Source organism: Drosophila rhopaloa, unplaced genomic scaffold (genome assembly GCF_018152115.1).
Source record: "Drosophila rhopaloa isolate 14029-0021.01 unplaced genomic scaffold, ASM1815211v1 contig_69, whole genome shotgun sequence".
Lineage (NCBI taxonomy): Eukaryota > Metazoa > Arthropoda > Insecta > Diptera > Drosophilidae > Drosophila > Drosophila rhopaloa.
This window is the reverse complement of record NW_025335166.1, coordinates 409,622-432,777: the sequence shown is the minus strand read 5'-3', so window position 1 is coordinate 432,777 and position 23,156 is coordinate 409,622. Positions and strand designations below refer to the sequence as shown.

At 42.2% G+C, this 23,156-nt stretch overlaps 1 protein-coding gene across 4 annotated transcripts in view; it reads right to left on the bottom strand.

Moving 5' to 3' along the window:
- Positions 1–23,156, bottom strand: part of LOC108039013 (zwei Ig domain protein zig-8) — an 83,714-nt gene that overhangs the window by 8,470 nt on the left and 52,088 nt on the right. For all 4 annotated transcript variants that reach the window (XM_044461754.1, XM_044461756.1, XM_044461755.1 and 1 more), the window contains exons 3-4: positions 9,203–10,115; positions 4–128 (exon numbers count right to left, since the gene is read on the bottom strand). In XM_044461754.1, coding sequence (XP_044317689.1) covers positions 4–128; positions 9,203–9,314 — 237 coding nt within the window. In that variant the 5' untranslated portion in view covers positions 9,315–10,115. The remainder of the gene's footprint in view (positions 1–3; positions 129–9,202; positions 10,116–23,156) is intronic.

Here is a 23,156-nt window from a genome sequence, read left to right as displayed (position 1 = left end):
TACCTCACTGTCTTCGAACATTGGGCTGTCGCTGGAGTCGAGATTATTATCCAATTTTGAATCGGCACTCATACCGCCGCGCATCCATAGCTTCTTCCAGTCGTTATCTGTGAGTATTGACTTTTGATCTGCAATCAAAGGAAAGAGCAGCCACGAGCGTTAGACAAGGCCAATTGCGGAGTGGAAAGTGCAGTCGCAAATTGTGTTAAAGTTCGGTTTCTTTCCCATCTTCTGGCCCCCAAATCCGATTGATGCAATTCGAATGCAATCAGCAAAAGTGTCTGGGGTGGTGCAGCTGGAAAATAAATGTGATTGGCCTCGGAACTTGAGCAATGCAATTCCATCCCAAGTCAAAAAACCCACTATCCTTATGGCTAACCACATAGCCATATCTTCTTATAACCTGAGCGTCTGAAAAGCAGTTCACGTAGTGACGAATCGCACTGAGAGTTTCCGGAAGAAGCCTTGCTACCCACCGAAGAATTGAAAATCTTTTACGATAGGCAGATCGAAAACATTAACAAGTGATCGAAAGCTGTTATTTTTATACCCTTGCAGAGGGTATTATAATTTCAGTCAAAAGTTTGCAACGCAGCAATGAATACATATCCGACCCTATAAAGTATATATATTCTTGATCAGCAGGAGAGTCGAACTAGCCATGTCCGTCTGTCCGTTTCTACGCAAACTAGTCCCTCAGTTTTAAAGATATTGCTTGAAACTTTCACAAAAGTTGTCTTTCTGTTGCAGGTAGTATATAAGTCGGAACGAGCCGGATCGGGCGACTATATCATATAGCTGCCATATAACTGAACGATCGGAAAAGCCATAACTTTGGTGTTTTTAAAGTTAGGAAGTTGGGACTTTTTATACCCTTGCAGAGGGTATTATAATTTTGGTCAAAAATGTGCAACGCAGTGAAGGAGACATCTCCGACCCTATAAAGTATATATATTCTTGATCAGGATCACCTCCTGAGTTGATATAGCCATGTCCGTCTGTCCGTCTGTCCGTCTGTCCGTCTGTCTGTCCGTCTGTCTGTCCGTCTGTCTGTCCGTCTGTCTGTTTCTACGCAAACTAGTCTCTCAGTTTTAAAGCTATCGAACTGAAACTTTGCACACACCCTTCTTTCCTTTGCACGCAGTATATAAGTCGGAACGGACGGGATCGGCCGACTATATCCTATAGCTGCCATATAACTGATTGATCGGAAATGCCATAACTTTGGTGTTTGTAAAGTAAGGAAGCTGGGACTTCCTATGGGTTTTATATTTGGCCAATCAATCCGACCTACCAAATTTCATAAGGATCGGCCGACTATATCCTTTAGCTGCCATATAACTGATTGATCGGAAATGTCATAACTTTGGTGTTTGTTAAGTTAGGAAGTTGGGATTTTCTATGGGCTTTATTTTTGGCCAATCAATCCGACCTATCAAATTTCATAAGGATCGGCCGACTATATCCTATAGCTGCCATATAACTGAACGATTGGAAATGCCATAACTTTGGTGTTTTTAAAGTAAGAAAGTTGTGATTTTTTATGAGTATTAAGAATGCATCATATGAATAATTTTGGAGAATATAATTTACAGAGTATTCTGCAAGGGTATATCAACTTCGGCTTCGCCCGAAGTTAGCTTTCCTTTCTTGTTATGAGTATTAAGAATGCATCATATGAATAATTTTGGAGATTATAATTTATAGAATATTCTGCAAGGGTATATAAACTTCGGCTCCGCCCGAAGTTAGCTTTCCTTTCTTGTTATTTATCAAAATATTCATTTTAGATATAGTAATTACTTACTATATCAGAATTACGCTTTTAGTTCTGTCAAAATCGGAAAACAGTATCATATAGCTGCCACAGAAACGATGACAAAATCGACATAGCTTCATTGTTATACCCTTGCAGAGGGTATTATAATTTTGGTCAAAAGTGTGCAACGCAGTGAAGGAGACATCTCCGACCCTATAAAGTATATATATTCTTGATCAGGATCACCTCCGGAGTTGATATAGCCATGTCCGTCTGTCCGTCTGTCCGTCTGTCTGTTTCTACGCAAACTAGTCTCTCAGTTTTAAAGCTATCAAATTGAAACTTTGCACACACCCTTCTTTCCTTTGCACGCAGTATATAAGTCGGAACGGCCGAGATCGGCCGACTATATCCTATAGCTGCCATATAACTGATTGATCGGAAATGCCATAACTTTGGTGTTTGTAAAGTTAGGAAGTTGGGATTTTCTATGCGTGTTATATTTGGCCAATCAATCCGACCTACCAAATTTCATAAGGATCGGCCGACTATATCCTATAGCTGCCATATAACTGATTGATCGGAAATGCCATAACTTTGGTGTTTGTAAAGTTAGGAAGCTGGGATTTTCTATGGGTTTTATATTTGGTAATCAATCCGACCTACCAAATTTCATAAGGATCCGCCGACTATATCCTATAGCTGCCATTTAACTGAACGATTGGAAATACCACAACTTTGGTGTTTGTAAAGTTAGGAAGCTGGGATTTTTTATGAGTATTAAGAATGCATCATATGAATAATTTTGGAGAATATAATGTACATAATATTCTGCAAGGGTATATCAACTTCGGCTCCGCCCAAAATTAGCTTTCCTTTCTTGTTTTTAGTAATATAGGCATATAAATCGAAATATTGTCGTTTTTGTAATAACTGCAAAGGTAGATAAACTTCGGCTTGCCGAACACAATTACGATGCCCAAACAATTAAGATTTCAAAAACATCTTTATACCCTTGCAGAGGGTATTATAATTTCAGTCAAAAGTTTGCAACGCAGTGAAGGAGACATTTCCGACCCTATAAAGTATATATATTCTTGATCAGCATCACCAGGAGAGTCGATCTAGCCATGTCCGTCTGTCCGTCTGTCCGTCCGTCTGTCCGTCCGTCTGTCCGTCTGTCCGTCTGTCCGTCCGTTTCTACGCAAACTAGTCCCTCAGTTTTAAAGCTATCTGCTTGAAACTTTCCCAAAAGTTGTATTTCTATTGCAGGTAGTATATAAGTCGGAACGAGCCGGATCGGGCCACTATATCATATAGCTGCCATATAACTGAACGATCGGAAAAGCCATAACTTTGGTGTTTTTAAAGTTAGGAAGTTGGGAATTTCTATGGGTTTTATTTTTGGCTAATCAATCCGACCTACCAAATTTCATAAGGATCGGACGACTATATCCTATAGCCGCCATATAACTGATTGATCGGAAAAGCCATAACTTTGGTGTTTTTAAAGTTAGGAAGTTGGGATTTTCTATGGGTTTTATTTTTGGCTAATCAATCCGACCTACCAAATTTCATAAGGATCGGCCGACTATATCTTATAGCTGCCAGATAACTGAACGATTGGAAATGACATAACTTTGGTGTTTTTAAAGTTAGGAAGTTGGGACATTTTATGAGTATTAAGAATACATCATATGAATAATTTTGGACAATATAATTTATAAAATATTCTGCAAGGGTATATCAACTTCGGCTCCGCCCGAAGTTAGCTTTCCTTTCTTGTTTTAATTCGTAACAAGATAGGAGGTCGTCCGATTTATATTTATTTTATTTTTTGCTTTTGGTTCCTATGGGAGCTGTAGAAATAGAAGGTCGATCCGGCCCCTTCCGACTTATGTAACTGAAACCAATAATAAAAACCTTTTGCCAAGTTTAGTCTAAAACTAAAACTAAAATTTTGAGTAGAAACGAACAGACGGACATGGGTAGACTCCCCTGCTCATGCTAATTAATAATATAAACTATATATTATGGGGTCGTCAATCTGCCCTTCACGGCATTGCAAAAAAAAACTAAAATTACAAGGGAATAAAAATTATATGACTGTTATTGAAACCATTTTAATCGACAAAACTTTATTGCTTTGTAACATCTACACATAGGAATTGAGATATGTATAGTCGTTTTAAAAAAAATTTAATTTGTGATAAAGCTTTAACAACAAGCCGAAGTTTACTGCTTTTATTGTTTAATAAAATAATACATAGCCCTTGGGATTCCTCCACTTTTGACATATAACCTGAAGCGTATTTAGGAAGTGGAACTGGGAAAACTTTTAGAAACAACACATTTTTGCCAACTTGTGCGGAAATTTCATTTTTGTGGGCCTTTTAGTGATACCAAAGTTAAGTTTAAAACAAAAGCATTTCTTGAAACAACAATTCCCCTATTTAGTTTTTGTTAAAGGAACATTGTTACTTAAAATATTAGGAGCATTTGTAAATATTGTAGGTACCATTTATTATTTATGTTTTTCTTGTTGTATAGTCCACTCAGCAGACATCCAAAGTGTGGCTTTAAACGAAACCTTTTTTTAAACAATTTTGTAACAAATCGTTGATTAACGGGGGTCTTGTTAACGCACTAGGATAAAGTTTCTTGTGTATAAAAAAAGATGTGCAAATTAAACGAGAAAAAGCGGAAATGTTTGTCCTGTCCGCAGGTAAGAACTAATTTCTTGGAATGCTCTTACTGGCAAACTTAGCAAATAATGTTTGCTAAAAGCTTCTGCTACTAAAATCTGTACGTCCTTATTGCGTGAGACCGGCTAAGTGGCAATTAATATGCCGGCTCTGGTACTATTAAAAATTCGCTGAGGCTTCTCCGGAAAATTTTAAATTTAATCAGTTCAACTACGGCTTTTCGTCTGGTTTTTCTCTAATTAGGAAACTTTGATTGCCCGGGCAACCCGCTCGAGTAGTGCAGCTGACCGTCTGGCATCCAAAATGAAATTTACGCCAAAGTGCGCCTCGCTTTTACGCTCCTCATGCTGCCTGCTTAAGACCCTGGAATATGGCCATCTGAAAGGTAGGTCGTCTATTATTAACTTGCTGAGAGCTCAAGTGTTTGTCTGTGCTCGGTTGTGAGTGTGCTCTAAAACGAAATTTTTCCAATCGATCAGGAAGCGTAATGCAAAAACTTCAACGAGGCGCTCTTAGCCGAGGCAGCTTTGCGATTTGTTGTGCCAAAAATCGAAGGAATCGAATCCCAAAATGCGCAGTGTCGTTGGCTGCAGGAAAGCGCGTCTCCACACCGCCCACCTCCGCCTGTGGGCTATAAAACACAGCGGAGCGAGCTCACAGCTTTATTGCCTCGTAAATTTTTATAGTTCATACTTTAGGCATGCGTATGCAATGCCGCAGATGTATGCTATCTGTGAGAGCTGGCTCTGTGTGTGTGGTTCGAGTGTGTCCGTGTATGTGTTTGGATCGTCCTTTGTGCGCTTCCACGTTATTTATGTGGCCAAAGTCCGCAGTGACGTCAAAGAGACGCTGCATTGATTTCAAATATTTTCCCCTTTAATTATTCAGGCATCTGATATATGTACATGTGATATGACCTTGCCAAAGCTGGCGACTTATGTCCAACTATTTATAATACGAAATGAGCAAGGAAAAAGGCAGCGACTAAAAGATACCCCCTTCTCAAAGAATCAAAATATGATGTGTACCCAAAAGAACTGAGTAATGTTTTTAAAAAAATCAAGAAAGAGCCCTGTGGTCAAGTTTCGAAAGCAAAATAGAGTTGCTTATATACTAAAAACTGGGTTAAGTTACTGAATTATTCAAAAAAACTATTGTTCTGTGTTGTAATTTGTGCTGAGATCAAATATCGCGAGAATGATAGAATATCACGCGTAAAATCAAACGCGTTTTATTTAATTTTTGTACAAATGTGTATTTCACTAAGTTGCAGACTTCTGACTGATATTTTCTAGTATCCGTGCAATTGTATAAATATATATGAAGTTGATATGGAATTTTAATAACTCCTAAGTTTTTGTTAACTTCTTTAAATAGATGGTATTGGCTCTTAATGCAACTCAGGAATAAATAAACTGCAGCCGTTGGTATGGTTTCCGATATTTGTGCGATAAGGATTGATAAATATAAGATTGATAAATTATAAATACTCGTTTACTGCACAGGTTCGAAGTCGTTTTCTTTTCCCAATTACCCACTTTTTCTCGAAAACAATATACACTTTTACTCTACGATGCGGGGGTATAGAAATCAAGGGCAGACAAAGGCGAGTCCACTTGACTTAAGTCGTCTCAAGGCGGCTTTATGACGGGTCAGGTCGGGTTTGGTGGAATAGGGAGCAGGCATAAATTGTTGGTACGCACACACATTCTTTATCTCTGCATTTGTATGCATGACAGGAGCAAGCACACACACACACACACCCACGACCAAGTGGAAATATATTGGGCATGTTAAGAGGAATTTAAATGCTCGAGCCGAGATACAAAGCCAACGAACTGTTGGCAGGAACTGTTCAGGAACTAAGGTCAAGTGGGTGGGGACGCGGGGTGAAGGCCGAACGCGATAATAGTGAAAAAACACGCACTGCTAATAAAATGGCTAAGGCCGCGTATTCCAACGCATCCTGTTCGACTCTCGGCTAGGCGGTACGTGCGCATGTCAGCTGCCTGCGGCTTAGGCGTGTGAATTATATTATGCCTGAAAGTAGGCAACTGTAATAAAACTTTCGCAAGAAGCGATAGAAAAAGGTCCCCGGCTACGGGCCTCCACGCCCATTTCGCTCGTCGCCTGGCTTTCGCTGGGGCTTTGGAAATCCATTTCTGGGCTAACCGGATGCCGCAACAAAAGTAGCAAAAACTGGCAATACATAAGTTTTCGTTTCGTTCGTCGCATTTTTCATTCCATTCTCCCGCCCTGCCCCCGCAACTCAACTGCTAAAAAGCGATAAATAATGAAGTCAGCAAGTGCGGCTGGCATTCTCGCATGTTTATTATTAATAATAAATATTTCTTGTCAATCTCTCGCCCCCCTCCCTTCGCCATCCGACCGCTTAAGTTGTATGGCCCACAGTCACGACACATTGGTTATTGTCCTTGTTGTCGACGTTGTTATTATTGTAGCTGTAGCTGTAGCTGTGGATGTGCGCACTTGCCATGTTTCAAATTATTATTTATCTGTCTCAGTCGCTGTCAGCAGTCAGCAGTCAGCGCCTCCCTGTTCTCCGCAGCGTATACGTAATATTTTAATACCCCACCAATATGTTTGCGCTGGGCGTGCTAGTGTGCGAGTGTTAATCCCTAAATCTGCTTAAGTCGACGGTCTTTGCCCGCCCGGCTGGAGTGCTTAGCTGTTTTTAAGCTCCCTGGCTCCCCGTGGCCTGGCTGCCGTAACCCATAACCCGTAACCCGTAACCCGTAACCCGTAGCCAGGACTCAGCCCGCGGGTGAAAGATCTCGCCCTGGCAATACCTTCCGCCACTCACACGGGCAACGAGCTTAATTTTAAAACCGCTAAGCAAATTTGCGAAAAAGCTGACTGCGTCGCAATACCAAGCTTCAAACTCATTTGCACTTGAAGCCTGGAATCGAGTGTGGGGTAAGGCAAGGTGAAAGGCAGCCGTGTGTCCCATGTCTGTGCTCCACACCGTGCGTGTGGAGAAGCGACCTTGAGCCAAGAGTGGCACAACCCCACAGAGAGACCGACATGTTGCTAAGCTGACTTTGCCCCGCCCTCCATTTATTTCCAAAGTGATGTTTTGGCCAAGTTCTGTGCTGCCGACGAAGCCAGAAAAATGTGTCTGTGGAATCCCTTTCCCTTGCTGAACAGGATCCAGTTATCAACGGATGATACTTTTGGTCTGACTTACGGGAACCAGAAGGAATCCACTTTTATGTTCATTCCCACATAGCTGATTTTCAAGAAATTAGTGTCTGAAATTAATGCAGGAGTGAAGAGCTGCGTGAAAGCTTATAAGCGCTTCGTCACTCTAACTTTTAAGTTTCACCTGCGCCGAGCTTGTACCTCCCCCTCCTTTCCTCCCGTCCCGCCTTTTCCCTACACACTTTTTGGCCCAGTGCGCTGTTCACTTCAAAAGTAAATTTAAAAAGTTTTTTCGGACAGCGATTTTCCAGCCACAAGTCGTAGCCATAAATTTTCAATTTTTGCACTGTCACACGATCTCAGTTTGTTTTTGGCGTGGCAAGAGTGCCGCCCTCACTTCTCTCAGGAGGCTGCGTAATGAGCGGGCCGCGCGATTTGATAAGGTGTCGTCGTGGATGGCGCTGGTTGCCGGTAATTTATGCGTAACGCGTTTGCCCGATGGGCGGCTGTGAAAAATAACACTAAACACAAAGGCAGCGTTCGAGCAACAAAAGCAACAAAAGCTACAAAGGCAACCAGGGGAACGCGGCGACTTTGACTTTCCATGGCGCTCCAGGTCAAAACCAAAGCCGCAAGGGCAGCAACTACGCCGTGCCCATCAACAAGGTGGGGCGCCCTTGGCGCTAATCTCTCCCCTGTGTATTTTTCATTATCCTTATTATTTGTGAATGTTACGTGGTGGCCATAACTTAGGAGCTCTAACGATGCGTATACGTGACGTACTCACACTGGCGGCGGGAAGGGCGCGAACCGAGGAGCCTCGAAGTGAGTTCTTGGGTGCGGCTCTCAGCTGGGAAACGCCGCCTTTTTGAGTAAATTAGCGGAAGGTCAAAACGCTATGCGTTTTGGATAAAACACCCATAATTGTTTGCATAGCAATTTCCGAAAGCTTTAAATTACTCGGCTGCATTCAGATAATTGCGCAAAGCCCCCCTCCCAAGCGCCTCCGATTCAGTTCGGTGCAAGCTCTGTTTACAGCTCGCAGCTCGGTTGCATTCCATTTGCGAAATGAATTGCAAACATTTAAATATCCCACCTACAGTATTGAGCTACCCCGCCCCTGCTGGAAATATTTCGAGCGAAAGTTTGTGCCGCAGGTGCCTGCTTAGGACACTTCCAGCGGAATTAAACGCCGCGGAGATGGTAATAAAATTCTTAGCACAATAAATCCGCAAATTGGCAAAGTTCCGAGCTGGCTTTCGGCCGGCGTTAAGGGGCTTTAATTGTGGGGCAAGGACAGGCGCCAAGTGGGCGGTGACCCCGAGCCCACGGTTTGAAACGATTTGTTAGCTTTGTATAAATATTAAAATAAACTGCCGCATACTTTGGGGCGGCTATCGGGAGTGTCAGTGGGCCGAACTGGGCTGAGCAGTTCGCATAAATTTCGTTTTAATTTACTTAGCACTTAGAGAAGTCCTTCCCAGCCCTAGGTCTCGAAGAAGCAGCCCTAATTAAATCCCGGAGGGTGGTAAACCTATTGGTCTCGGGACGAGGGGATATGACTATTGGAACGCACCTGGCTCGAGGGTCGTGGCCAGGAGCAGCGTCGGCAGGCAGAGCAGCAGGATGCGGAGTTCCATCAGGTGCAGGGGCCGCCGCAGACGCAGCAGCAGCCGTGGCGGCACCATTGGCTTCCTTTCGCGCTTCCCGGGCCTGGGACTTCCCAGTTGCAGCTTCTCCTCAGCTACGGCCTACTGTCCACAGCCTATGTCCTGGATGGCGGAGGGGGACTGGCACATCGATGGGCGGGCGGCGCGTATTGTCTGGCTGGCTTTTGTGGCTGCTTATTAGGGTTAATGGTTTTTTGAATGAACGCGCAGAATCCTTTCAGCTGCGGCAACCACACAATGCCAGCATCTCCGGCGCACATATGCCTCCTCGGGCTGGTGTTGCTAGTTGGGGCGATGCGTCGCTGATAAATGATGCTGGTCCGATGTGCAACGCTGCCTTTTTTGTCTTTTCTCCTTTTTTGCCTTTTTTTCCCTTTTCCTCTTACCGTCGCCCTTCAATGCGATGCTGTTGTCTGCTGTCTGTCGCCTGTTGTCCTGCGAGTTACAATGCTCCCCTGCTCCTCGCACGCGTCACAAATTTGCAGCTCCTTTCTTCCTGGGATTCTTCTCTAGCAACTGGGTGCGGGCGAAAGTTGCATGGTCTTCATCATTTTTCATGTCACTGCGTGTTAGCACATTAAGCCACGTCGGAGTCCGTGTATCACTGGCTGTATCTATCTTGTATTGTGTGGCGGGCAAAAAATTAACACTCGCCTTTTTATGAAATTACATTCAATTTGCTGTAGTGGCTGTTCTGCTTCCCCGCCTCGCACTCGCCTGCGAAGAACAATGCCAGAAGCGTAATGGTGGCGATGATGAATCGTTTTCAATGTAGTGTCCTCGGAGGGTCCTCCTCCTTCGCGCCTCCTGCGATGTGAGCTGAAAGAAAGAGGGTAGAAGAGAGCATGAATATGAGATTGCCGGGTAAATAAGGAATTCTTGTAAATAGGTATGCGGCCTATGGAAAACTAATTGCCTGGCCCAATTAATATTGCAATGCCAATGCCTTTCGTGAGATTTGTCCTCGACTTACTTCCGACTGCTCTGTCCGCCCGCAGGAATTGCGGGGATTTCTATTCATTTGCATATAGAATGAAATTTATTTATTGTTCAAGCAAATTTGGCACATTATTTATAGGTCAGCGATAGCAGGGAGTCCGGGGTGGGGTGGCGGAGTAGGCAGAGGGCCAGTGGGTCCGAGATTATGCAAAATGGCCGCGCGGCCACCGCCCGAATGGGCCAACAATTGGCCGGACAGGACACCACGCAGCAGGACTCAGTCCAGGCTTTTCCATAAATTTGTATTTATTTGCTCGCACGCGTGAGTGAGTTTATTTAAATTTTTATGCTGAGACGCATAAAAAGCGAAGAGCACTGAAAACTTGGGCAAAGTTTTGTAGCTTGTCATAATTTTTATCTGCAGCGCGGGTCTTTGTTCTAAGTCTGTTTTTTATTATTGCCTTACATTTCATAAGTTTTTTATATTTATGCCGATGTTTATATTGCTGACCCAGGGGCAGCTCTTCAGTTCTGCGGTTTCACGGACAGAGTTTATTCAACTCGCTGCGCAAATAGCGCTAATGAATCCGAATTTCGCGAAGCGCTGTGCACATAAATTAAAATTGAAATTCGGCCGCAGAATTGCCAAAGCGTTCGCTCATTTTAATTACAGAACTATGTGGCTTTCTGAGCTCGGCGGTACTGAATTTCTGATTTGCGCTGCAGCCCGCAAGTATGCCATGGTATTTAATTAACGCCGCCGCTCTCATGGACAAACATTAGCAAATGTCATGCAGCCCGAATTTATGGCACACTCGTGTACAATTCATTTAAATTGATAATGCCGGGCGGGCTGCAGGGGGAGGGGCTGCTAGCTGTTATTTGCTGCCACTTTGCTTCCTTCGCACTCGCATATCGCATATCGCATCGCAGCAAATGCAGCAGTTTAGAGTAATTCGGAGAGCAAATGTCATGCCAGAGGAATGCTTGTTTATGTATCTGTGTCCTCCGAGTGAGAGTGCTGTTCTACGCAACTATGCACTTAAATGCAGTCACGTACACTCACAGCGACGTACGTATTATTATCTTGACACAATGGTGCCATAAAACTTAAAGACCCCACAGCAGTTTCGCCCTGCCTTTCCTTTGCCTTTGCATTTGCCATTGCCTTTGCCTTCTCCATTGCGAGGGCAAGCGCTGAAGGACATGGCATTTGCCTCGCCTCCTTCAGGCGCTGCTCCTGACCCTTCACAACCCCCTGCCCCTCTCCCTCCCTCTTCCTCTTCCTTCTCTTTCTTTTTCTGTTTTTGTTTCTGTTTCTTTTCTCCTGTGCTTTTCTTTCATTCCACTCGCACACTGCATATGCGCATTTGTGCACTTGTGCATTTGTGCATTTGTGTGCATCTCACACTCACACACGCTCACACTGCTAACGGTGCTTGCTCTCTCCCGCTCTGGAGGCTATATGGAAATTGTAATAAGTTGCAAGCCCAAAAAGCTGATGTCATGAGGTTAGTTGCTGTGGCTCAAGTTTCAAGCGACAATCATGTGCTTTCCCTTTGTGTTTTGCCTCGTTTTGTTTTTCTTGGCTGCTGACCTCATACTTCATTTTGTAGCTTTTGTTTGGCCTGTCATCTGACTTGGGTCCTGATGTGACTGGGCCAGACTTTGGGCCCTGTTTGTGTCTGTGGCATAATGCACTGCGATATTGCCATGTTGCTATTGCCGCCGTGTGTCCGTGCTGACGGAAGTGTAGCGCCATGCCAGCTTGCTCAGCTCGCACCCAAACTAGGCTCAAACCGTGAGCCGGAGCAGCCTGCATAATTAGGTATTGCGAGGAGAGGGCATTATTTTGACAGTAATTGCGAAAAGTAGAAAAACGTTTAAGTGTCTATTCGGGGGCTTGGCCAATATCTGTCAGCGCAATATGGGCAAACAAATTTAAATTTCATGTTTTACTTTATTTGTGGATATCTAATATTAAAATAAAGCTATAGCAAAAGCGTATTGTTATATAAATCGACCATATAATGATTCTATGTCGTATATGATTAAAAAGCATAAATTATTAATAACAAGAAAGAAAAGCTAACTTCGGACGAAGCCGAAGTTGATATACCCTTGCAGAATATTCTGTAAATTATATTCTTCAAAATCATTCATATGATGTATGTGTCCCAACTTCCTAACTTTAAAAACACCAAAGTTATGGCATTTCCAAGTTCGTTCAGTAATATGGCAGCTAAAGGATATAGTCGGCCGATCATTATGAAATTTGGTAGGTCGGAGTTGATTGGCCAAAAATAAAACCCATAGAAAATCCCAACTTCCTAACTTTACAAACACCCAAGTTATGGCATTTCCGATCAATCAGTTATATGGCGGCTATAGGATATAGTCGTCCGATCCTTATGAAATTCGGTAGGTCGGATTAATTGGCCAAAAATAAAACTTATAGAAAATCCCAACTTCCTAACTTTAAAAACACCAACGTTATGGCTTTTCCGATCGTTCAGTTATATGGCAGCTATATGATATAGTCGCCCGATCCGGCTCGTTCCGACTTATATACTACCTGCAATAGAAAGACAACTTTTGGGAAAGTTTCAAGCAGATAGCTTTAAAACTGAGGGACTAGTTTGCGTAGAAACGGACGGACGGACGGACAGACGGACAGACGGACAGACGGACAGACGGACATGGCTATATCAACTCAGGAGGTGATCCTGATCAAGAATATATATACTTTATAGGGTCGGAAATGTCTCCTTCACTGCGTTGCAAACTTTTGACTGAAATTATAATACCCTCTGCAAGGGTATAAAAATTAATTTTAACAAGAAAGGAAAGCTAACTTCGGGCGGAGCCGAAGTTGATATACCCTTGCAGAATACTCTGTAAATTATATTCTCCAAAATTATTCATATGATGCATTCTTAATACTCATAAAAATCCGAACTTCCTAACTTTAACAACAACAAAGTTATGGCATTTCCAATCGTTCAGTTATATGGCAGCTATAGGATATAGTCGGCCGATCCTTATGAAATTTGGTAGGTCGGATTGATTGGCCAAAAATAAAATCCATAGAAAATCCCAACTTCCTAACTTTACAAACACCAAAGTTATGGCATTTCCGATCAATCAGTTATATGGCAGCTATAGGATATAGTCGGCCGATCCTTATGAAATTTGGTAGGTCGGATTGATTGGCCAAAAATAAAATCCATAGAAAATCCCAACTTTCTAACTTTACAAACACCAAAGTTATGGCATTTCCGATCAATCAGTTATATGGCAGCTATAGGATATAGTCGGCCGATCCTTATGAAATTTGGTAGGTCGGATTGATTGGCCAAATATAAAACCCATAGAAAATCCCAACTTCCTAACTTTACAAACACGAAAGTTATGGCATTTCCGATCAATCAGTTATATGGCAGCTATAGGATATAGTCGGCCGATCCCGGCCGTTCCGACTTATATACTGCGTGCAAAGGAAAGAAGGGTGTGTGCAAAGTTTCAATCCGATAGCTTTAAAACTGAGAGACTAGTTCGCGTAGAAACAGACAGACGGACAGACAGACGGACAGACGGACAGACGGACAGACGGACAGACGGACAGACGGACCTGGCTATATCAACTCAGGAGGTGATCCTGATCAAGAATATATATACTTTATAGGGTCGGAGATGTCTCCTTCACTGCGTTGCACACTTTTGACCAAAATTATAATACCCTCTGCAAGGGTATAAAAAGACATTTATAAAATTGTGTTTCAAATAACAGTTGAATAAAACATTGGCCATATTACCTACAAAAAAAAGGGCTGTTAAAATATTTTTTGGCGTCTGAGGCCTACAGTTTCGAACATTTTCTAATCTTATACGAAATTTCATTTTAGGTAATGCATTACCCAAAAATATCAATATATCGATTCATTAGAAAAGTACCACAAAAAAAAGGACTTTATTCCTACTTTTTAGGTAATGTGTAGAGAAAACGCTTAGGCAGTTCTTAAATTAAATTAAGCCTATTATAAAGTTATAAAAATCGAATGCGCAGAACTAATGTTTCGGTCGCAATAACCAGTCCGTTAATGCTCAATATACATAGGGCATATAAAAATACATTTCTTCTAGAGGGGTAAGATTTTTATTTATCAGTATTTACTTATAACAAGAAAGGAAAGCTAACTTCGGACGGAGCCGAAGTTGATATACCCTTGCAGAATATTCTGTAAATTATATTCTTCAAAATTATTCATATATTCATATATTCTTAATACTCATAAAAAGTCCTAACTTCCTAACTTTACAAACAACAAAGTTATGGCATTTCCAATCAATCAGTTATATGGCAGCTATAGGATATAGTCGGCCGATCCTTATGAAATTTAATATGTCGAATTGATTGGGCCAAAATAAAACCCATAGAAAATCCCAACTTGATAACTTTACAAACACCAAAGTTATGGCATTTCCGATCAATCAATTATATGGCGGCTATAGGATATAGTCGTCCGATCCTTATGAAATTCGGTAGGTCGGATTAATTGGCCAAAAATAAAACTCATAGAAAATCCCAACTTCCTAACTTTAAAAACACCAAAGTTATGGCATTTCCGATCGTTCAGTTATATGGCAGCTATATGATATAGTGGCCCGATCCGGCTCGTTCCGACTTATATACTACCTGCAATAGAAAGACAACTTTTGGGAAAGTTTCAAGCAGATAGCTTTAAAACTGAGGGACTAGTTTGCGTAGAAACGGACGGACGGACAGACGGACAGACGGACGGACAGACGGACAGACGGACAGACGGACGGACAGACGGACATGGCTAGATCGACTCTCCTGGTGATGCTGATCAAGAATATATATACTTTATAGGGTCGGAAATGTCTCCTTCACTGCGTTGCAAACTTTTGACTGAAATTATAATACCCTCTGCAAGGGTATAATAACTAAAATAAATCATGTAGCTCAAAAATATATACTCCTATTAAGAATTCTTAAATATATTATTCACTTTTTAGGCCATTTTAAAGCTTTAAAGTTACCTAAAATTCAAACTAATTTATATATCCTTATTACACTGTTTCAAGCAGTTTTGTTGGCTAAAATCTTTATCACCTGGGATTAGGGCCAAATTCAAGCAAATATTTCGGCTCTTTATCCAAAATGATTTTTTTTTTGTTTGGCAGCTTATCATTTAGCTCTCCGATTTGGCCAGATAATACTTATGTACCACTTGCAAAGGGATAGTTTTATCCATAGAGACTTTAAGACTAGCTTGTGTCTAAATCAGCTCCCCTGGTGATGCTGATGAAAAATACAAATAATTTTTTGGGTCGGAAATATATCCCTTACTGTGTTGCTAGTTTTTAAACTGAAATAATAATATCCTCTGCAAAAGAAATCCATACAATTATCTGAATTTACAGCAGGTGACGTCGACACCAAACAAATTTTCAAAGTGTCGTTTGTCATGTACGATCTGCAGGGATATATGTACCTTAGGAATAAAATTGTCTATTTTCTCAGTGCGCATACACTGCTTTACATTTTTAGTTTCTGCTCAGGTGAGGAGATGGGCTTGTGGGCCCCAAAAGTTTCAACCGCCAACTACTGTTTGGAAATTTTGCTCTAGATCCAGTAAGTGGTGGGCGCCCGCATTGGTTGGCTTTTTAATTAGCATTCGTAATTAACGCGATTAGCGGCAAGCGGGGAATTTAGATAATTATTACGGCTAACTCTGGCCATGGCCAGTAGATTGCATTTGTCACTGCCCACTCGGTTGTCGTCGTACTGCGTCGGATGGCAAGGGCCAAGCTATTTATGTCGGATTGCAATACAAATGCCATAAATGCGGCAGCAAGCCATAACAATGTCCATTCTGCGGCTGAATTGTTGGTGGGCGAATGCTCGATTTCTAGCGCCCTGCCGCCCTCACTCGAGCCCACAAATCCAAATGGAAATTACGCGTTACGCATTTTGATTGCACTTGAGTGCCTGCATAAAAATGAGCATTATATAAACCCCCCTCAAAGTGCCGACCATGTAGAAGCTCTGTGGTGCTATGTACTCGAATCAACCGCTTCTGTGAGGGTGCGTGTGCATGCGTGGCCATTTTGCATCTCTCGTGGACGGGTAATTGTTTTGCGCACGTTTCCGTTTCCGCTGCGTTGCACTTGAATGCCCTTAATTTGCGCTATTTTTATTTACAGTCATCTCCGCCGTCCCTTTGTACTCTTAATAATTGACCGATTATCCGGCTTGCGCCAAAAATCAGCATTAACTTGCCATTCATTTTTAAAGTACCCTGATATAGATAACGAAATATTCCGCGTATTGACATTTAAAATACTTAAATTTTTTCATTAAGCCATTATACGGAAATCTATTTGAAGAAATGTTGCTTAAAACTAAATTGAAAATATATTTAAGCAATTTTGTGTTTAAGAATCTCCTGAAAAGAAGCCCTTCGTGTTCGTAAAATTACACCAAAAAAAAATAAATCTCCTTAAGCCTTCAAAAACTTAATTTTGGTTCCCCAAATAAAGAATTCTCTTAATTTACTTTCGATCGTACGGAATTTAGCATAAATCAACCTCACATAAGAAGAGCTCTTGAACACGAATTCTTTTGCGGCATTATTTCCCAAGATGTTCATGCAGATTTATGAATGATTCGGTTCTTGACCCTCATAAAAGACATATGTATATATTCCGATTTCAAACTTCGCTTGATCATCTTGTGTGTTTAATATTATAAGGTCTGGTACGAAAACAAGCCTTCAAGTGTCGATTTCATGCGAGGGATCGGCAATCTGAGTCGGAGCTCACAATCGCAGCGGGTGCCAGTATACATGGCAAACTTGTTCGTGGCCCGAGGGGGTGCAGCAAATCCTTTCCCAGAACTAGTTCTCAACATTTAAAACCGAAAGAAACTTGCAAGCTACAAAACTTTTTCAATTTAAGCCCGATGTGCCCACTGTACCGCTCCGCCCGAGCTGCATCCGCTGCGGCGCCATAACTTAAAGTTTGGCGCTTGTTAATTTACCGCTGAAAAGTGCATTGGCAACATTTGAATTATTCCGTGCCATTGCGTGACTGCGAGGACAGTTTGTTGAGCTTGACTACCCCCCTCCCCTCACCACTTTCGGCCGCTCATTTAGCTTTAATTAAAACTGCCGGAGCAGAGACTAAGTTGTCGACAGCCCATTTAGCGGGTGCATTCTATAAGACGCTCGTAAGTATGCCACCAAATATTTAAGACGCCGTTCGCTTGGGCCCCTTGGGAATGGGAATCGGAATGGGAGTGGGTTGGGATGGGATTGGGCTTGGGCGGCTGGCGGAAGAAAAATCGTGGCAGTAGTAATAAAAATAAAACTATTCTCGGTGTTTATTTAAGTTTAGAAATTGTACAAATTTTCGTAAATTGTTTTGTGCTTTGCCACGGTTGTTACAGGCCAAAAGGACGAAAGTTTCCCAGCCATCGCCTAGGTATTGTTTGGATGTGTGTGTCACTACATTTGTGCCACCGACCCCCCTCCCCCCTCTCTGCACCCACCACAGGACCCTTACTTGTTCGCTCAGCATTTGCTGTTTTTTTGTGTCGTGACTGCAGCAAAGTTTTAGTTTGGCAATTTTGCTTTTCCGTTCGCTTCGTGGGTTATTTTTCTTTTTCATTTTCCAGCTTTCCTTTTCCACTTCCCCCGCTTTCGTAGCTGAGTTTCGCTTTTTTGGTGGACATTTTTGTTTCGTTTTGTGCTTTGTTAGTTCCGTTTCCGTCCGACGCTCGCTCGCTACACCCGCTCCCCCATCCCCACCCCTTTGCCAGTCCCCTTACCCATCCCCTCCGCCTTCCCCGGCTCCCTATCTCCACTGCTCTATTTACGTGGCTGGCTCGTTCGTTTTTATTTCATGTGGTGTTGTCAACTTATTTCTACGTTCGGTGATTTATTTTCTAAACAATTAAAGAACAAGAAAGGAAAGCTAACTTCGGGCGGAGCCGAAGTTGATATACCCTTGCAGAATATTTTATAAATTATATTGTCCAAAATTATTCATATGATGTATTCTTAATACTCATAAAATGTCCCAACTTCCTAACTTTAAAAACACCAAAGTTATGGCATTTCCAATCGTTCAGTTATATGGCAGCTATAGGATATAGTCGGCCGATCCTTATGAAATTTGATAGGTCGGATTGATTGGCCAAAAATAAAGCCCATAGAAAATCCCAACTTCCTAACTTTAAAAACACCAAAGTTATGGCTTTTCCGATCAATCAGTTATATGGCGGCTATAGGATATAGTCGTCCGATCCTTATGAAATTTGGTAGGTCGGATTGATTAGCCAAAAATAAAACCCATAGAAAATCCCAACTTCCTAACTTTAAAAACACCAAAGTTATGGCTTTTCCGATCGTTCAGTTATATGGCAGCTATATGATATAGTGGCCCGATCCGGCTCGTTCCGACTTATATACTACCTGCAATAGAAATACAACTTTTGGGAAAGTTTCAAGCAGATAGCTTTAAAACTGAGGGACTAGTTTGCGTAGAAACGGACGGACAGACGGACAGACGGACAGACGGACAGACGGACGGACAGACGGACGGACAGACGGACAGACGGACATGGCTAGATCGACTCTCCTGGTGATGCTGATCAAGAATATATATACTTTATAGGGTCGGAAATGTCTCCTTCACTGCGTTGCAAACTTTTGACTGAAATTATAATACCCTCTGCAAGGGTATAAAAACAGAAAAACGAGGGGGGGAGAAGGGCGGAGAGGAGGGCCGCTACAGATAACAGCACGCGTCAGTGGAACTGGCGCAGCTTTATGAATTTTGCAGTTGAATTATTTACAGGAAAGGCAGGATAACGGTCTGCTGGTTGCAGGTGAACGAAAGAGGACGCCAAACCGAAACTTAATATCCACAGTTTCCCAACAGGCAAACCTTTTAGGTATCAAAGCTATCGGTGCTTTGAGAGGATTCAGAACGCCGTTAGTCCTTTTCCAAGTTGAGCTACTGTCCCGGAACGAATACGTCCACCAAGATGCAAGCCAACTTCGGGCCCGTGCTTCACGCCAAGAAGTTTTGATGAATTTTAAAGCAGCCCTTGCCGCAGAATAACTAATAAAACGTGACTGCACTATTTTCTTTAAAATTCATTTCCCTTTCTGGCCCTCCACGTGTGTGTCCCCTTGCCAGTCAACTGGCACATAAATCTTGGCAGGTATTTCATTAAGTCAGCGCAGGGCGATGTCGCAGCGCATCGCTGCTCATAAATATGTGCAGACACCCCGCAGACACGCCCACCACGAGCCACCGCCCACAGTGGCAACTATATACCACACGTATAGACCCACCTATAAAGTCGTGTAATCGTCTTCATAATTCGCGCCAAGACAACTCGACTCAGCCCACCCGAACCACCTGAGCCACCAGAGCCAGCCAGCCGGCATAATGTTTAACGCTGCGCTGTGAACAATAAAGCGCAGCAGCGAGACTATTACACACACAGCCACACACACGGGGTCCTGGGGGAGTGGCACAGGGAGAAGTTTTCTTCGCTACTTCAGGAAAAACTACTGAAATTATGCGCATTTATCAAAGCAGCAGCGGCAAAGAAAACTTGTACGAGCGGGCGAACGCACACATAACTACAAGAGCAATTACATGAACGCCACGGCACATGGGGAAAAGTGCATGTAATTTTGTGTCAGAAATTATAAACTCGACACACACACGTGGAGCATAAATGTGGCCCAAGGAATTCCGCAGTGATGCAAACAACTCTTGAGACGACGAAGTGATATATTATTATAATGTTTATTGATTATTATTATTTGGTATCCGATTACAAATATTGTGGTTTTAACTTTAATGAGTTAACAAAACTTAAATTTCTGTGCTTGCGTGACGCTTGAGATCTTGACACCGACTGACTCTTCTTGAGTTCTACTTTATCGATTCTCTCGCGTTCTCGATATACTTTATTAGAAGCGACAACCGCTCCGTGTCTCTCTTCCTACTTGCTCTTCTGGTTTATTCCTGATTCCTACATTCGGCCCTCCTGACGTGATGTTCGTCCCGAACTTCTTCATAAATTCAGCTACAGTGGTTGTTTTCAAAGGACCTTCGCTATCTCCCACTTTTTCAACATCATACCTGCCATGTTTGTGAACTTTAACTACCTTATAAGGTCCAAGATATTTTCCTTTTAACTTTAGACCAACACCATACTGCGTTCGCCTGATCGCAACTAAATCATTCAAGTTGTAGAGCTTTTCCTCCTTCCTCTTTGAGTCAAAGGATCGTCTGTTTTCCTCCTGTAGGGCTTGAATATTTTCCCTGGCTTCTTTGCGAATCTGATCTCGGTCATCGGCTAACTCCTGAATCAAAGACTGCTGCACATGTTCTTTCAAATTCGCTATGTCAACTACACGCATATCGACACCGGTTAACAACTTAAACGGAGTTACTTTTGTGCTCCTAGGCTCGATATTGTTGATTAATTGCTGCACTTTACCGACATGCTTGTACCAATTTCCTGGATTCTCTAGACTCATTTTCGACAACATTGGCACAACAATTTTATGCATTCTTTCGACCTGCCCGTTACCACGAGGTACACCTGTAGCGATTAATAAATGCTGAATCTTTTGTTTGTCGCAGTATTCCTTAAATAAGTGCGAGGTGAACGCTGCACCCCTATCTGATACCATCCTGAACGGATTACCAAAGGTTACTGCTTGCCTCTCTAAACAATTAAGTACCTCTTCGACTCCTGTACTGCGCGTCGGATACAACCAAACAAATTTCGAAAATGCATCTACGACAACTAGGATGTGATTATACTTTTTCTTGGTGATCCCCATTGGTCCCACATGATCAATGTGATAAGTGACTAAAGGTTTGTCCCCCTTATCAATAGGATTTAAATATCCTTCCTGTTTTCCCATTTTTGCGTTAACCATAATGCACTCCACACAACTGCCTACTACTCTGGATACTTTATCTCTCAGCTTTGGAATGAAATAAGATTTCTCCACCAAGTCTTGTGTTTTCTTCGCCGAAAAATGGCCTTGCCTATGAGCAATTTGTATGATTTCAATTTCCATTTGAGATGGGACTACTATTAACTCTCGGTCGGGGTCTTTGAACAATATTTGATTGGCGATGTAATAATTCTCATGTCCCTTATTTTCAACCAGGCTTCGGACGGCTCTTGTCCATTCATCTGCCATCTGAGCTTCTTTTAATCTGTGCATCACACTCTCTGTCAATACGAAACAAGCAACTCGACTAAGCGCGTCTACATGCCTCATTTTCGTGCCTGATCTATGTTCTATCTCGTAATCATAATCTTGCAAAAACATTGCCCATCTAGCCACTCGCAACGGAACTTCTTTCTTTTTCATTGTCATGGCGAACGCGTTACAATCAGTGATGATTTTGACTTTCGTTCCCAACACATATACACGCCATTTAGTCAACGCTGCAATGACTGCCAACACTTCCAGTTCGTATGAGTGATATTTTTCTTCACATGGCTTCGTTTTACGACTCATGTACATAACAGGGTGTAGTTGACCGTCTTCTAGGTCCTTTTGCAGAAGGACTGCCCCAAAACCAAACTTAGACGCGTCCGTGTGTATTTCAGTAGTTAATTTAGGATTATACAGTTTTAAAACTGGTTTTCTAATCAATGCTGCCTTTAATTGTTCGAATGCAACCTGCTGCAACTCCTTGAACACAAACTTGACATCTTTCCTCAGCAAATCTGACAACGGCTTCGCTATAACTGCATATCCATCCACGAACTTCCTAAAATACGACGTTAGACCAAGAAATCGCTGAATAGCTTTACGATCAGAGGGCACTGGAAAATTTGATACCGCTTGCGTTTTCTCATTACTGGGTGTGATCGAACCGTTTTCTATAACATATCCTAGAAAATCGACCCTGCTCTGTAAAATTTGACACTTGGTCCAGTTAATCCTCAATCCATTTCCCTCTGCTACTTCAAGCACTTTTTTAAGCTTCTCTACTCCCTCTCTGATATCTTTGCTGGGAATAATAATATCGTCCATGTAGACAACTGCGTCACCGTTTTTAATGAGGTCCCTGAGAACTGACATTATAAAGCGAGTAAATACTGCCGGGGAGTTAGAAATACCAAAAGGCACATACAAGAATTCAAATTGTCCGTTCTGTGTAACAAATGATGTATACTTCTGAGATTCAACATCAACTGGAACATGAAAATAACCGTTTGTTAAATCTATTGTTGTGAAAATCATCGCTCCCTGTAACTTCTCGATAACGCTATCCATCTGTACCATCGGAAAGTTATCTCGCACAATTTTCTCGTTTAATTTACGATAGTCGCAACACAATCGTTTCTGCCCATTCTTTTTTGACACAAGTACGATTGGAGAAGCGTACTCTGAAGTACTTGTTTTGATAATTTTCTCTTCGAGCCACTCTTCAACCTGCGCATCTACTATCTTCTGTTCAGTATAAGGAATACGTCGAGGATGTTGAAATACTGGCGATTCATCGGTGAGTATAATCTTCATCTCGACCGGACAACGAACATTTCTTTTCGGCTTGTATTCATCAATCATGTGTTTCACGACACCTCTAAACGAATGTGGCAAATGCGTCAACTCTATGTCCTGCTTACTTTCCGTCTGCTCTATAGTTAGCATACACAAACTCTGAAACTCCTCCAACAACTCCGTGCATGAACTTACTTGTTTTTGTTCGCGAATTTGGCATTTTCGTCCTGTTATTACCTGCCTGTCTGATCTGCGAATCAACTCTGTACCGTCCTTTGTTATCTTCATATCCACACTATCTAAGAGAGTTCTACCTAAAATAGCTTCAAAAGCC